The sequence below is a fragment of the Muntiacus reevesi genome, chromosome 4 (assembly GCF_963930625.1).
Source record: "Muntiacus reevesi chromosome 4, mMunRee1.1, whole genome shotgun sequence".
Taxonomy (NCBI): Eukaryota; Metazoa; Chordata; class Mammalia; order Artiodactyla; family Cervidae; genus Muntiacus; species Muntiacus reevesi.
The window spans coordinates 102,422,484-102,438,293 of record NC_089252.1 but is presented as its reverse complement, the minus strand read 5'-3'; the positions used below and the strand labels follow the sequence as shown (position 1 = coordinate 102,438,293).

General features: G+C 44.9%; 1 protein-coding gene across 5 annotated transcripts in view; it reads right to left on the bottom strand.

Moving 5' to 3' along the window:
* The window catches only part of ARHGEF3 (Rho guanine nucleotide exchange factor 3), a 308,227-nt gene that overhangs the window by 55,922 nt on the left and 236,495 nt on the right, over window positions 1–15,810 (bottom strand). The window contains exon 1 of one of the 5 annotated variants that reach the window (XM_065933451.1): window positions 12,711–12,957. The exons of the other annotated variants lie outside the window; for them this stretch is intronic. Within the exon in view, the coding sequence (XP_065789523.1) occupies window positions 12,711–12,806 (96 nt within the window). The 5' untranslated portion in view covers window positions 12,807–12,957. Of the gene's footprint in view, window positions 1–12,710; window positions 12,958–15,810 lie in introns of those variants that run through there. 5 annotated transcript variants of the gene reach the window in all.

Sequence of the window (15,810 nt, the reverse complement as noted above, 5' to 3'; positions counted from 1 at the left end):
AAATCTGTGATTTGGTTGTTTAGTTTTGCCACTGGAGATTCAGTGGTAAGGGGTGCCAGTAAAAGTTTCCAGGAAAGACAAGGGCAGTTTTGTGGTAAAAGAAAAATGTTCTTTATTCCTGAAGTCAAGTGCTCCTGTGGCAGAAAGGGACAAAGTTCCCATGAGCTTGCCAGCACTGGCCAGCTCTAGAGGGAAGGGCTCCTCCGGGAGATTGGTGAGGGTCTAACCTGACAGATTCCCCCCAGTCCCTAAGCGCCCCCAGAGATGAGGGGAAGGACCATTCACCAGAAGGTGCTCCCTCCTTCTGCCCCATCACTTAGGGGTCAGGCTCTGGACCACTCCAGAATTTACAAAGCAGGTCTGTGCAGAAGGGTGGCAAGGGGCTGCCCCGGTCCAGCAAAGGCCCCAGAATTGCGGCTATGTAAACTACATGCTGCCAGGGCCCTGACCGACCTACTGAGTTAGTTCAGTCACTCTTTGTGAGCTTCTAGCAATTTTCTAGAAACAGGGAAGTAGGTCGTTCCACCCCGACCCAGATGTAATTCTCTTCTGATTTTGTCAAGAGGAGAAGGAGAGGAAGAGGGTGGGAGGATTGCAAAATGAGTAAAGGGGGTCAGCTCTACGGTGATGGATATTGATGAAACTTGTTGGCAACTATGCAGAAGTCAAAGAGTGTACACAGAAGTCAAAATATAATGTTGCACGCATGAAACTTAGATAATGTTGTAAACCAACGTCACCTCAATTTAAAAACAAAAAGATACCTCAGGATTAAAATAATAGACAACAATAAAATTTAAAAAGAAAAGAGAAGGAAGCACTGCGCAGCTAGGGGGAGACCCCTAGATGGGGAAGAGGAGGGACTGAGACCCCCGGGGTCTCCTGCCGACAGGTGCCGGCACACATAGTCACTCATCTATTCCACACAGCAATCCCATCACCCCATTTTACAGAAGAGGAAGCAGGTGTTCAGAGAAGCGAGGTGATTTGCTCCAAGTCATACCCAGTCGTTATTGGCAGAGCTGAAATTCAAGTTCAGCTCTTGACTTGAAAAGCTTTCCCAGCAACCCCCACTCCGGCTTCACAGGATATGCAAATTCCTCTGACAATAACAACTACATTAATAGTAATAAATGGTTTCCCAGGTGGCTCAGTGCTAAGCCTGGCAATGGAGGAAACATGGGTTTGATCCCTGGGTCGGGAAGATCCCCTGGAGAAAGAAATGGCAACCTACTCCATTATTCTTCCCTGGGAAATCCCATGGTTAGAGGAGCCTGGTGGGTACTGTTCACAGGGCCCAAAGAGCTGGACGCATCTGAGCGCCCTGCAACAGCAGCGATACTACCGATGGCGATTTTGAGCCAGGCTCTGTCAAAGTATGTTCCATGCATGATTTCCTTGATTTCACTTACGTTAGTACTACTAATATACCCATTTCACAAAGCAGGCAACTGAAGCTCAGAGGGGTTAACAACTCTGCCTGAGGTCACAGAGCTGGTAGTGACTGATGGAGCCAGGACTGAGCCCAAGGCTCCAACTCTGCAAGGCTTGGTTCTAAACCACAGCACTGCTGTTTCCGAAGCCAAGGGTCAGGAGCCCAGAAGAAATCAAAGACTGTAGAGGCAGAAGGGACTGAGGGAAGGCGTGAAAAAATAGGAACTATTGGTTCGGCATCCAAGTCCTGAAATTCAGGAATCAGCACGCCTTTTGTGTGCTCCCCCCACATCTTAAGAGTGCCTGGCCAGGCACACGGGTGCCAAGCTGGTGTTCAGGGCAGGCCAGGGGACTGGGGGGTTAACCTCCAGCACCAGGGGGCTCATCGGATGACCCCTCCCACTGCTGCCTCCCCTCCCCATCTGCCAAACTCCCCACTGAGGCTGCCACTTCCCCAACCAGTTTTCCATGGATTGACAATCACTGCCAGTACTTTAGGGTTGTGAATGACCTCATCGAACTCAAGGAAAAATTCCTTGAGGGTCAAAGCATGCCCTTCTTTTCTTTAAACCCAGAAAGAAGAAAAAAGGAAAAAGCTAGCTAGAGTCTGGTCTCAACAAATATTTACTGACAATCAAGCAGCACTAGGAGTCATTTTCAGTTGTCCAACTCTTCGCCAACTTCTAACAAATGACCTATTTATAATTAAAGTGTGCTGCTAATGAATACGACATGAAGAACTCCCAAAGCAACCTAATCCTCCTCACCTTCCCTGGGTCTGTGTCTGTGGTCCAAAGGTGGGTGAGATTCCCGGATGAAATGTGTCAGGTGGGTGCTGGCCTTGAGGACAACGACACACTCCTCATCTCCCATGAGCAGGGTCCCTCTCCACCTAGAGTTCATACCCCACCCTCTGCTGCAGAGTTGTTATTGGAACACTAGAAAACCACACTAAATTTTTTCATCCTACCTGGCAGGGATAAATGTGAAACTTGCCAGTGTGCTTGGAACATCTTGTTTTTTCAAAAATAATGCCCAGTGCCAACTTGGATCCCTGGGAAACTGGGTGGATGTTTCTTAAAAGGAAGAAGTGACCTCCCAGTACATCACTTGATAGGGATGTTCATCCACAGCTTCTATTCAACTTATGAACGGGGAAAATAGATGCTGTTGTGGCTAATGGTCTATGCAGCACTTGCTCTGTGGATGCCCCCAGCATGCCCCATTTCATCTTTACAACTCCTGTGGAAGTTCTCATTTTACAGATGAGGAAACCGAGGCTTGGAGGATGAGTCATTGGTGCAGGGTCTATTGCTCATAAGCGGCCAAGTTTGGGATTCAAGTGCAGCTCAGTCTGACCCTCAAATCCAACTTTCTAACCATGACACTCGATGGCTGCCCCAAATTAGAATGTGATCCTACTCCATCCCTTCCTTCAGGGTGAAGGGGAAAAGGAAGAAGAAGGGATGATTTCGGTTGGAACTTTGGAACTTTTACTCGAAGTTTTGAAAAGAAACCAAAAAGGTTTTTGTTCTTAGAATAGAAATCCAATTTTATTTTTTTTAATTGGCTAGCAACTAGTTCATAATAATTTTCTATGTCACATTCTAAGCCAGCTTTGATCTATTTAAAAATCTTAATACCTGAAATCCAGATTCTATGCGGAAAGTCCAAGTTTCTAGTCTGTAAGTCACTATACCCAAACTTGGAAATTTTTGTGGCAGAGTGCTAGTCCTAGAAAGGTCTTGGAACTCGACAATGCACTGTTCCACACCCTTGGTTTCATCACGGCAATTTTCTGCTCTATGTACATGTCCCCTGAGCTATTACATAATGTTTCCTTACTCACTTTTTTCTTTTATTTAAGTAAATGTATTGTAAAAACAACTCTATCATTGTCTTAAACAGAAAATCACTATCAGCTGCCATAAAGAGGAACTACTTTTTAAGAAAGTGAACCCCCATTGTTAAATTTTTGTTAGAGATGCTTGCCTGCCTCGGGCCTGTGCTTTGTTAAAAAGGGAAATTAGCAAGTGCCAGAGAGGCATTAAAGACACTACCTCCAAAGGAACCTTTCTCTTCCGACATAATGAGAAAGATCAGAAGGGAATTGGAAAGGGAAAGTGATTCAAAACTGTTTTGTATCTTGTCTCTGGGTCACCTAGTCCTATATCATTTGAGCTACCACAAACGTTATGAAACCCATCTTCTGGGAAATAATGGTCTAACCCAGTCTACTCATTCAGCAACAAAGATGCAGAGGTTCCAAGAAGTTGAGCCTGCTAGCACCCTGTCCCCAGCTAGTAGTGAAACTCTTCTAAGAACCAGCTTAGAAATAGTTGCTGCTAAAGAAATTCAGGTGAGCACTGAAGAGTCCTACAAAGCAAAGGTTTCTTGATACTGAGCCAGAACAATGCTCACTCTTCTAAACTGTTACAGCCTGGGCACAAAACATTTGGAGACTGCCAAGAGAAAACCAGGTATATTTTCTGAGACTGCCTCCTTCAAAGCTCTCTGAAAAGGCTCCATCAAACAGCTGAGGCGGAAGGCTAGGACTCTTCACTATGCATCTGTGGTTGACACGTCATCTACCATCATTTTTTCGCCTTCAGTCTGTTTCCTTCTTCACAGTGGTTTCTTCACAGTGGTCTTCTGCAAGACCGCACCCAGAAGCACCAGGCAGTCACCTACCAGCAAGGAGGATGGCTGCCGAGGTGTGAGAAAATGAACCAAGGCGGCCAAAACCTAACAGGATACAGATGGGTCACCCCCACCCCACCTCTGTGAAGTCAAAAACAAGAATACTCGTCTTCACCAATGACCTTTAATTATCGTCTCTGTATTTGCCGGGGGTCGTTCTTGACAAGCTTACATCACTTAGGGATTATGAAACATTAGCACTGCAATATAAGATAACATGCTTGAGGAGGGAGCTTGCACTGGCCTTGTGTCAGGGCCAGAAAACACAGAGGGAAACTTTATCACTCAGTCCCTCTGGCCGTCGGGTCCAATTTCATCTCTCTCTACCCACTGGCCTGTTTCCTTTTCCCCTCTGCAGCTTCTTCCTCTAGCAAGACTCCAAAGTTTCAAATCTGACAATGTATGGCAACTGGTAAACATTTAACTTTTTTTTTTTTCCCAAGGTCCTGACACAGGCTCTCAGTTTTATGTAATTCAATCAGGTTGCCAGGTCCAGTGGTATCTATGGAAACAGTACCCTTGGGGAAATACTCTATTTGTCATTATCATTTAATTATCACTTCTGATGCAAATTACATCTGCAGAGCTCAGAAAGACATCATTTTAAAGGATGTCATCTACATGCAGAGAAGTTTGTGTCTCTTCTTTGTGGGCTTCCTGTTTATTCTACCAGGGATCTCACATTGCCTTCCCAGGTCGCTCAGATGGTAAACAATCTGCCTGCAATGCAGGAGACCCGGTTTGATCCCTGGGCTGGAAAGATTCCCTGGAGAAGAGAATGGCTACCCATTCCAGTATTTTGTCTGGAGAATCCCCATGGACAGAGGAGCCTGGTGGGCTGTAGTCCGTGGGGTCGCAAAGAGTCAGGCATGACTGACTGACTAAGCACAAGACCTTGCATTTGGATCTGTAGGAGGAGTTCGGGCCAAGGAAGGGCCCACAAGTCCACCGGCCCCCAGGTGAGGTACGCAGTGTTAAATTTAATGTGGTTCACTTTGAACACGCCTAAAACAGTCCCGCTTACAACCAGCCTCACTCAGGAACATGACTGGCTTAACAACATTCTGGTGTGCCAAGACGTTAAGGCGAGTCAAGGAGGGACCAGCATTTTAGCCTTGCCTCCTGATCTCTCTGAATCTCTGTTTCCAAGACAGGCCGTGCCTCGTGCAGGTCTGAAGCTGGTGCAGGATTCAAAGGAGAGAGTGCACATGAAAACAACAGACTGTTATCAGAACACCAGGCAGCACTGCTATAGTGATCACAATGAGACGGGAAGGGGGAGGCTCTGACTGAAAGGTCCCTTCCCCCACCTGTCTACATGCCATGTGCATACATATATAGTTACGTTGGTTACATCATCTATATAATTAAGCTCAACTTTCCGCCTCTTCATTTTTCTCAGGAACACTAGGGTATTTCTGTTTGCCAGTGTGGAATGGCTCAAATGATGTCACTGATCCCTGGCCCAGAGGCCATGGCACATGGAGCCGTCTCCTTCTCAAAGGTCAGAGAGGTTGCTGGTTCTTCTGGCTGTTACAAGTAAGCAGGAAAGGATGCTCGCCTGGAACCAGATGATCAGACTTAAAGCTTTCAGCTCTGCCAGTCCTGGCTGTGTGATCCTGGGGAAATCATTGAATCTCTCTGACGCCTGGTGTATTCTTATCTTTAAAATGAGGGTTACTATACTCAGGTGAGGCAAAGAATATAAAAGTATTTTGAAATCTATAGAATGCATAAACATAACACATTAACATTATTGCATATAATGCCATTATGAACAACTCTGGACACATAGCTTTATTCCCACAAGAGTCAGAATACTGGGTGCAAAGATTAGAAGCATTTTTATCTTTTAATATGCACAGAAAAGTCTTCTCACTGCACACAGAAGTATTTTATTTCTCTGCAGCATCCCCAGCTTTGGGTTTTATCATGTCTTTAAAGTATTTGTGACATCAATTAGGTATGAAATAGTATCTTAAAATTATTTGCCTTTTCATTTCTACAATGTCTATTGGAGTGAACTTTTAAAATAATGTTACTTTTGTAATGTGAACTGCCTATTATTATCTTCTTGCCCATTTGTCAATGGACATCTTGGAGTGTTCTTTTATATCTCTATAAATTATGTAGATGACAAAGATTAATCTTTTTTCTGTCATTTCTATTTCAAAAGTCTTTTTTAATGTATCAGTCTACTCCCCTTGTCTAAAAAGCACATTAAACATAAAAACAATCTTGTTTGTTGATAAAGCATCATACAGTGTCTGTAGGCTGGTCAATACTCAGGAGGTCACTGACGATGTCCAATGGGAACAAGCAAGGAAGAAAAAGAGTTTGGATGTTGTGTCCCATTTGGAAAAGTTAGAGGAACCAGGATGTCTAGCCAGGAGAAGAGAGGCACCTGGGGGAAGAGTGTGGTGTGGGTGCGTGTGTGTGTGAGTGTGAGCACACATTTGTGGAACAGGAGTAGACAGTAGGGACAGAGAAAATACTGAGAGAGATAAAGTGTCACTGTATAATATTCAGCTTGAGAAAGGAATGTTACAATTAAGAAAAGATTTTCTCATGATCCACAATGAACAAAGATGCAATGTATAGGCTTGGAAGGTTCCTGGAAGTGTTTGAACCGAGACTGAAAGGATCCCGCAATGTACGAGAACTGGGCTCCATGTTCTCAATAGGCCTTTCCCAAAAACTCAGGTTCTCTAATTCAATGACCCCGGGTCATTTCCTAGAGGCTGGTTTTGTTTATTTGTTTCATAAATCCCCGGAAAAAAGCCTGTTTTGCTACTCCTTTCCTCCTCATCTTAAGAGCCAGAAAAAGAAGATTTTAAAAAGTGAACTTACCGTTAAGGTTTCTGGTTTAGCTCCCATTAATTGAGTTGACTAAGAATCAGCTGCCTTCTTGCAAAAGGACACAATGACCCAAATAGAGAAGGACCAGGCACAAGTGTTTCTAGACTTTAAAAGATCCGTTCCTTTTCTAGCCAAAGGTGCGGAGGCCTTTCTTGACTAATAGCCTCTTCTTAGCTAATAACCACTGTCAAGTCATAAAAAATTGAAGGCATTAGAAACCACTGGCCTTTACTCCTAACAGTTCATGAGCCAACACAACAATAATAAATGGCCGTGCAATCACAGCAATTTCCTCATTTTGTGTGAGACCTGTACCCATTACTGGAGCTGACAAATTATGGAAGGCAACTGTGTGCACACACCACAAATGAAGGAGCCCTCCCAAATACACACACACCATTAATAACAATTACATGTACATAGGACTTTGCAAAATTCGCTCGTGATCAGTAATTTATTTTCGGCTGTTACGAAAATAGTGGCACTGGTCCAGGATTTTACAAGCAATCAGAAAGTATCTTAAGAAAATGACACAATTTACAAACATCCAGATGGTGGTCAGAAGCTTCCAAGTTACTAGTTTATGTGGAAGGCTGGTGGTTAATGCAGATAAGCAAAATGACTAATTGCAGAACTAACAGTGTCACCTCCACAGTGCTGAGGATGCAGAATTCTGCCAAAGACTAGCTCTTTGGTCTTGAGAAACACAAAACGGAAGTTACCAGAGCACTCCCAAATAAAGGTTTGCAAAACTCGCTCCTGTGGGTCGTGGCCACTCTATGAAGTGGCTGCCAGGCGCACTCACTAATGGTGGGGTCTCCCTTCCAGGCACTTAGAGAAAAAAATGGGCCTTTGACCATGAGGCAAATTGCTCTGGCAGGCATGCTCACCCTTCATGTGTTATGTGGTGAGGAGACTGGCGATTTAGTCATTTAGAGGCAACATGATGTGGTTGGGAAAGTACAGACTTTGGGGTCAGACTGGGGTATGAATACTGGCTCCTCCATCTACCGGCTCAGCCATCCTGGAAGGGTCACTACCCAACTCTGGGCCTCAATTTCTTCTAAAAAAAAAGGGGGGGGGCAGTTACACCAACCTCATAGGGTCACTATAAGGATGCTTATGCTTAGAGGACTTAACAGTCAGACCCCTGTTGCACGATATGCATAAAACAGCATTTGGAGAATGAGGATGGTGATCATGTTTCTTAAAATTGTTTTAGGAAATTTTCTTGATGCTGCTGCTGTTTATGGAGCACTTACCATGTGCTTAGCACTGTACATGAATCATCTCATTATGGTAGTGCCATCATCATGTCCATTTTATTTTTTATTTTTATTTTTTTTCATCATGCCCATTTTACAGCTGTGGAAACTGAGGCTGAGAAAAGCACAGGAGACTGTCCAAGGCCACATCACTAGCAGGTGGTGGAGATGGCACTGGGACCTGGACAGCCTTATTCCAGAGCTGATGCCCTGAACAGCCTCAAATGTACATGTCAACATATTTTTTCTCTAACAAACCTACTCCTAGTTCACATGCATCCTGGAAGACCAGGACCCCCAAGATACCGATCCCCAAGAGAACCAAGGCCAGCGACCATACTCAGCTCCTGCCAGCAAGTGAGAGACCTTCACTGTCCATGAGGCTCCCATCCAGAACCATCTGAGGTCGCATGATTCATGGAGTCTAATTAATCACCTGATTGAAATCAAGATTCCAACTGCAATAACTCCTTGGAGCTATTTCCATGTAGTTGGCTGTATAAACGGTCAGCTCAACACTGTATGATACAAATTCCAAGAAATGTATAAATCACGAGAAGCCAGCTCACCTCCTTAGCTCTCCAGCTGGCATGTCAGGAACACAGCTCCAGATGCATATATTTCAAATACACTTGTGGATGGACCGGGGGCATAAATTATGGTGGGGCACAGAGTTCACCTTGCCCTTTAAAACGGAAACTTGAAAGGCACCTCCTCAGTTAATAGAGTGCTCAAGATTATGTACGCAGAAGAATATGTTTTAAAGCACTTTACACGACTTTTGTTTTGCATCGCCCCTTTTTCTTCACCGAGGTAAACATCCTTAGATGTCACAGGATGTACTGGTATTAAACCCTAGACCGAATCCATCAGGAAACCTGGCACTGGGTCTCAGCTTCACTGCTGCTTTGCTCAGTGGCTCTCTGCAAGTCACTTTCCCTCAGTGTCTTTATGCATAAAGTGAGCAGAATAGTGCTCGTTTTATGTTCCTCTTACAACATGGTTAGGTTCTCAAATGAGACATTAAATGTGGTACTTAGAAAAAGAATAGAATTCCATCATTTCTGGGTCATTCCAAGGTTCCATATAAAGCTACTGGCTGAGTCAAAGTTAGAACAAAGGGACAAGTCAGGGACATAGACAAGAGAGACAAAAGCAATGACTACAAACATCACTAACTAAATCTGACCTAAACCAGATCGACATCTGAGACAGTGAATCTGAAAACCAAAAGTAAGCTATCCATCATGTTGTCAGATATATTCTTAGAAAGAAAATAACAGAATCACCACTTTGTATTTTCATTAAGTGGACTCCAAAACACCTAAAACCTTCTCACCAGGCTCCAGCGTCCTTAGCCAACATATACATGCATTTGAGCCTTCTTTCTTTAAAAACAAACCTCCCCATGGGGAAACAGTGACTTCTGACTTGGGATCGGTGTAATTCATTAGGACTAACAACTTTCCTTTGAGTGACTTAATCAGGTATTCAGAGCACTTAATAATGCCTAGAAAAATCAGTTCCTCCTGGCATGAGAAATAAGTACCCATTAAATATATATAAAAAAAAGATCAATGGAACAAAGTTGCATCGATGAGTCAGAAGAAATAAGCTTAATGATGTTCATGTGATACTATGTTTCTCCGTGAAAGTCTAGTGCTATTGGACTAAGATGAACTAAGCTCCTTAGATTTCATGGTTAATGATTAGAGCTGGAAGGATCAAGTTGGTTGTCGTATTAAAATTAAACATCTGCAACCAAACTCATATACCCATGTCATAAGAAACACTACATTAAGGAGCCACATTGTATTAATAGCATAATCCATGTAGAATAATTTTAATATTTAAAATAAATAATTTAAAGAAGATAAATATTTAAACTATATCATTTTTGTCTGTCACTGAAAACTATCATTGAAATTTAAAAATGTACAAAGCATTTAATCCTGAGTAGAAATTTTGTTATGATGTGTTTTCAACATAATGTCTGTGTTGCACATTTTTACTCAAGTGCATGGTATCAAATGCACATTAGTGACACCCGTCCCTTCCCCATGAGCCTTGCCCAGCACACTTGCCCAAGAATAGGAACAACTGCTAGAAGGCACTTGCCCACCGTGTGCCCACTGTCCTCCTCACCACAAATTCGGAAGGAATAGTCATTATGTGCTAAAGGGCACAGATGCTTTGCTTCAGCTACCTCTGAAGGTTAAAAAGGACTTTGGATTGGCCAATCCTTCTTTTCAGCATAAGCACCTTCTTTCCACAAAGAAAATGATCCTGAAAAACTACCTGTATTGGAACTGACAGTTCATACCTAGCTTATAAACAAGGATATAATCATGTTTTTCAAAAGGCCAACTAGCGTATGCTGTTTTTTAAACACAAATGCTGACGACACCTGCTGGTAGCAAATATATTTTAATTAACTGCCTATGGAGAAGTGAGGCCTGCAAAGGAGAGCTGTCTTCTGAGCTGATATTAAAACAGAAAACAAGCCCCCACATCACTTAGGTTTCTTTTTCTAACTCTGCCTATTGCCATTATCAGGAAGCGAAATGCCAGATTAATGAAGCTAGGGGATGTACTGGATTTGCCTCCTTGGACTCGAGGAGTATACAGTATATGAGATACTTCTACTCTGATTTAACCACTAGGGGGAAAATCCTAAATAGTGATACCTGAAAAATAGTACCAACTATTTAAAAAATTGTTCCTCTCCCACCCTTATTCCTACACCAGAACATCCCCATAAAAGGAAATTAAGGAACATTTCATAATCTGGATCCAGCTACTGTGAAGAAAATTAGTATTTGACTTCTAGTGATACATATCTCATATCACATTTGTTAGATACAGATATATATTTTTTAATAAACAAGAAAAGAATAAGAAAAAATGAAGCATATGGGTTTTATACCTACAACTTTAGTCAAACTGCACAAAAATATAGGACTAAGTGATAGCAGGAAGGGACCAGAGTCTAGAGCTATCCTCATTCTTTTCTTTGACTCAATTCATTAATTAAACTCAGTTATGCTTTGCTTCCTTCCAAAAGGAATTTGAGCAGACAATAACTTCACTGCTCCTACATTCATTAAATTGTGAAGTTCCCACTGAAAAGATCATATATCCATTCCAAGCCTGAACAACCTGAATTCTGTGCAGTTGCTGTCCTGTCAAAACTTCAGTAAGAGCCCAAACACCACTAAGACCATCACACTTCCACAGCTGCTGGGAACAAAAGCCCTTTGTGAAAATATACAAGTGAACTGAGGTGTGGGACAGGGGTGAGAAGTTAGTCTCTACTCAGCTTATAGAAAGCTGATTACAACCTGAAACTGTTTAGAGTTGTGTCATGTGGAGCAGCTCTTGTTAGAGGCAATGAATCTTTGATGCTGTTCTCCCAAATATGCATAATTCAGTGAACCAACTGCTCACAGCTAAGCAGACCCAAGGTTGGCAGGTGGGTGGACCCCCAAAAGCACTGTGGCAAGGCCGGAAGCACCCCTTCCCCCAGACTTTCCCCCTCATGGTGGGGGCAGAGTGGAGATCTTGCAGAAACACATCAGCGGAAATGATGATCTGGGTTCTGTGGATCCTACCACAGCTTAGTCACAGCAAAAGTGCAGTCTAATGAAAGCAACTGTATTCCCCAAGACCCTCAAAAAAAGAAAGAGACACTTTCTCCTCCACCTGAATCCAACCTTTAAGGCCAGTGAGCTCTTTGCCAGAGATGAAACTCACAGGAGGAAAAGGCAGACTAAACACCAGCCAGGAGGTCTCCCTCACCTCACCCTCCCAGTACAGGAAAGTTACCAGAAGGGGAAATGCTTCCAGTCTTCCAAGACAGCTTCCCATTGCCCCAGGGAGTTTAATTCATTTTCAGAATTCACATGCGACACATTCAGATTACTCATGTAGCTCCCAGACCCCCAACTGAATGACTCCCACTGGCCACAGGGACAAGCAGAGGTGCCGTGTCCTGTCTTTGCTGCCAAACAGCTGCAAGTCCAAGCCTGACAGGTGAGAGGTCCCGAGGGGTCCTCAAGAATGTTCCCCTGCCCTCCCCCAAACCTCCTGCAAGAGGAAACCTGTGCTTTTAAGAGTAGCTCTTCCCTGACCACCGAGCCCATTGATGCAGTATGAGAAAGTCCCTCTGTGGAGTGGATCCACAGTCTGTGAGCTCTGCAGGATGCAAGAGAGAGACAGGGCCAAAGAGATGGGGACAGAGGAGGTGGCTTTCTTTTGATCCACAGAGAGGGAGTGGGAGGGAGGCAGTGAGACAGAGACAAGAGTTAGAGATGAAGACAGGGAGACAAGAGTGTATGAGAGATGGAGAGAGAGAGAGGAAGAGGAACACAGAGGGAGAGGTGGGAAACAGTGCCACAGAGAGGGAGTGGAAAGAGTAAGAGATGCCCAGAGAGGTCCAGATGGAGGCCCTACCTCGGCGTCCTTGGCTGGACTGCTGGCCGGGGGTACCTCCAGGCTACAGTTCGCTCTCTTGACCGTGAGGTAAAAGGGATAATCCTTGGCTACCATGGCGGCTGCCGGCCCTGCCCGTTGGGATGTCACCGCTGATCCGATAAGACCACAAAACTCCCAGGCGAAAGGGGGTCCCAGCTCCACGGTGCCGGCGGCGGTGGTGGCGGCGGCGGCGGTGGCAGCAGCAGCAGCTACACGGAGACTGACAGCCGGCTTCTTTAGCCTGGCTCCAACAGACTCGGGCGCACAGGCGGGAAGGGGGCGGAGCCTAGGCAGAGCCCGCCCGTCTTGGGCGGGGAGTGGGCGGGGCCCCGCCAGGGGCGCTCAGGTGCCGCCCCGCGGAAGCCCTCTCCAGAGCAGCGAGGGGATCTGGCCGCTGGACCCTTCCTCCCACAGGCTCGGGGCTGCGCAGCCTAAGTGGCAGGTCCACTCGGGCTCCTTCGCCCTCGCGGGGTGGAAGAGGCAGCGCCTCAGGAGGCTGAGGCGAAGCCGGGAGGAGGCAAGCGGCCTTGGGGGAAAGTAAGCTCTTTAAAAAGCCCATATTAAGAAGAAGCGGTATTCTGCCTCGACTTACTCATAGCCAGTCTCTCCATATACAGATATATGGAGTATATATATATATATGTCATTGGAGTATAATCTACAAAGAGTAAAATGCTCCCATTTTACTGTACCATTAATTGAGTCTTAATAAATGTAAACAGTAGAATAACCACCTCCATGATCGGGACACAAACCCTTTCCACCACTTCCAAAAATTATCCTAGAGTCCTATCCTCTGCACCCACTTTTAAGTATGAAGAGGCTGGTAAGAGGCCGCCTGCCACTCAGAAGAGGAATCTGATGGGGTGTGTCCAGACAAAGCTGTCCAGTGATGAGCTGACACTACTGGAGTGGGTTGCCATTTCCTTCTCCATAGGATCTTCCCGGCCTAGGAATCAAACCAGCATCTCCTGCACTGCAGGCAGATTCTTTACCACTGAGTCACCAGGGAAGCAACATCCCCCATTAGGGAGTGCTGAAATAAACTCTTATCACTATGGAACACTACTCAGTTGCAGTCATTTTGAAGATGGGCCTGTGGGTGAGGCATGGAAAGATCTCTGAGGTATCAGGTTCAGTTAAAAGCAGTATAATGCCATTTGTGTTAAAAAAAAAAATCTACAAATGACTACCATATATTTTCTATAGAGAAATGTAGGTAAATACCATTGAAAACCATTTGGAAGGAAACACAGTAAATTTTTGGTGGCCCAGATGGTAAAGAATCTGTCTGCAATGCTCGGACATAGGTTCAATCCCTGGGTTGGGAAGATCCCTGGGAGGAGGGCATGGCAATCCACTCCAGTATTCTTGCCTGGAGAATCCCCATGGACAGAGGTGCTTGGTGGGTTACAGTCCACGGGGTCGCAAAGAGTTGGACACGATTGAGCAACTAAGCCCAGCACAGCAAATTTTTATGGGACTGAAAGGAGGCAGCCAGTTTCAGGGGAATTAAAGATAGTGCACAAAGGAGAACTTCACATTTATAGCTAATATGTTCTTAAAACTTTTACATGAATTGTTCCTTGGGAAATTAGAAATTAATTTTTAAAATATTAAAATGATCATTACCTCAAAAGTTATTCTGTAGACTGCACTGTTGAGTTTTCTTCCCCTCCTATCAAAGTCATGGTCACAGCAAGTGGGGGGTCTCTTCTTCTGACATCTGAGGTGTGCAGGAGGTACTGGGAATGGAAATATCCGGTCCCTGCTTAAGTGTTCTCTGCTCCAGCTGAGGCCAGAATCCAACAATTCCCACTTTCCAGGCAGGAAACCTCATGGTATACGCCCTTTCATCCCAGGTACCAAACCCACATGCTGGCACTAAATGTGCCTGCTTTCCTGCCCAGCTGGTGTGGACAAACTGCCTTCAGAAGCAAAGAGAATCTGGCCCAGTTCTGCAGGTCTCGCTCTTGCCAACCATGTAAAGGAGGCTGCTGAATGAGTGAGGTTCAACTGACATTGAAGAGAGCACCTGACTTTTTTTCCTCCTCGAATGTACACCCTAAAGCAGTAGGAAGGAAGTGGCTGAAAAGGAGGTTTGGAATGGGAAAGAGTACCTCAGGACTACTGATCTTTCTCCTACCTGCATTCTTGAACACAGCTTTGTCCTTTTAGCCTGAACTGTGCTGATAGAGATGCTTCATAGATGCTCACTGCAAGTCTGGTCAAGCTTGAGGTGGGGAGTGAGGGGCAATCCTGTATCCAAGGGCAACCAGCCAAAGCAGCCCCTGATTAATCCTGCCACCAAGAGTCTCACACAGGGCTCCTCTGGCTGCCAAGGATTTGAGCTGAAGCTTGCTCCTCATTCCCTTTCCCTCCCTGATCCTCTGGCCCCTGCAGGCCCACCACCTCAACCAGGCAGATGGCTCTGGCCAGTAAATTGTCCCTTCATGGATGGGCTTTGAACCCTGGTGGAGCTGGCTTGGCATTGACTTCCAGTTGGGAGTGTACAGCCAGCACTTGGTGAAGAAGACAGTGACATTAGTAAATTACGCCAGCCCTGGGGCTGGGCTACTCAGTGCAGGGTTCTCAGGACCAAGGAGGAAGTCTGCGTAATGTAAATCTGTACGTGCGTGCTAAGTTGCTTCACTTGTTTCCGACTCTTTGCACCCCTGTGGACTGTATAGCCTGCCAAGGTCTTCTGTTCATGGGATTTCTGAGGCAAGAATACTGGGGTGGGTTGCCATGCCCTCCTCCAGGGGATCTTCCCAAACCAGGGATCGAACCTATGTCTCTTATGTCTCCAGCGTTGGCAGGCAAGTTCTTTGCCACTAGTGCCACCCAGGAAGTACAGTGTAGTAATAAATCAACCCTAAGGAAGAGAGGGGACTTTAACCTCAAGTACAAGTATCGTAGAGCAAAGAATAATCATAATGGTTGATGAAAAGGCTGCCATATCCACTTGCTCTTAAAACATTTTTTTTTTTTGCCCCTCTTCAAAGAATGGAACCATAAAAAGCAATCCATATACATGGTACAATATACGTGCAGCAAACTTATGTCTTTCCCACTGTCT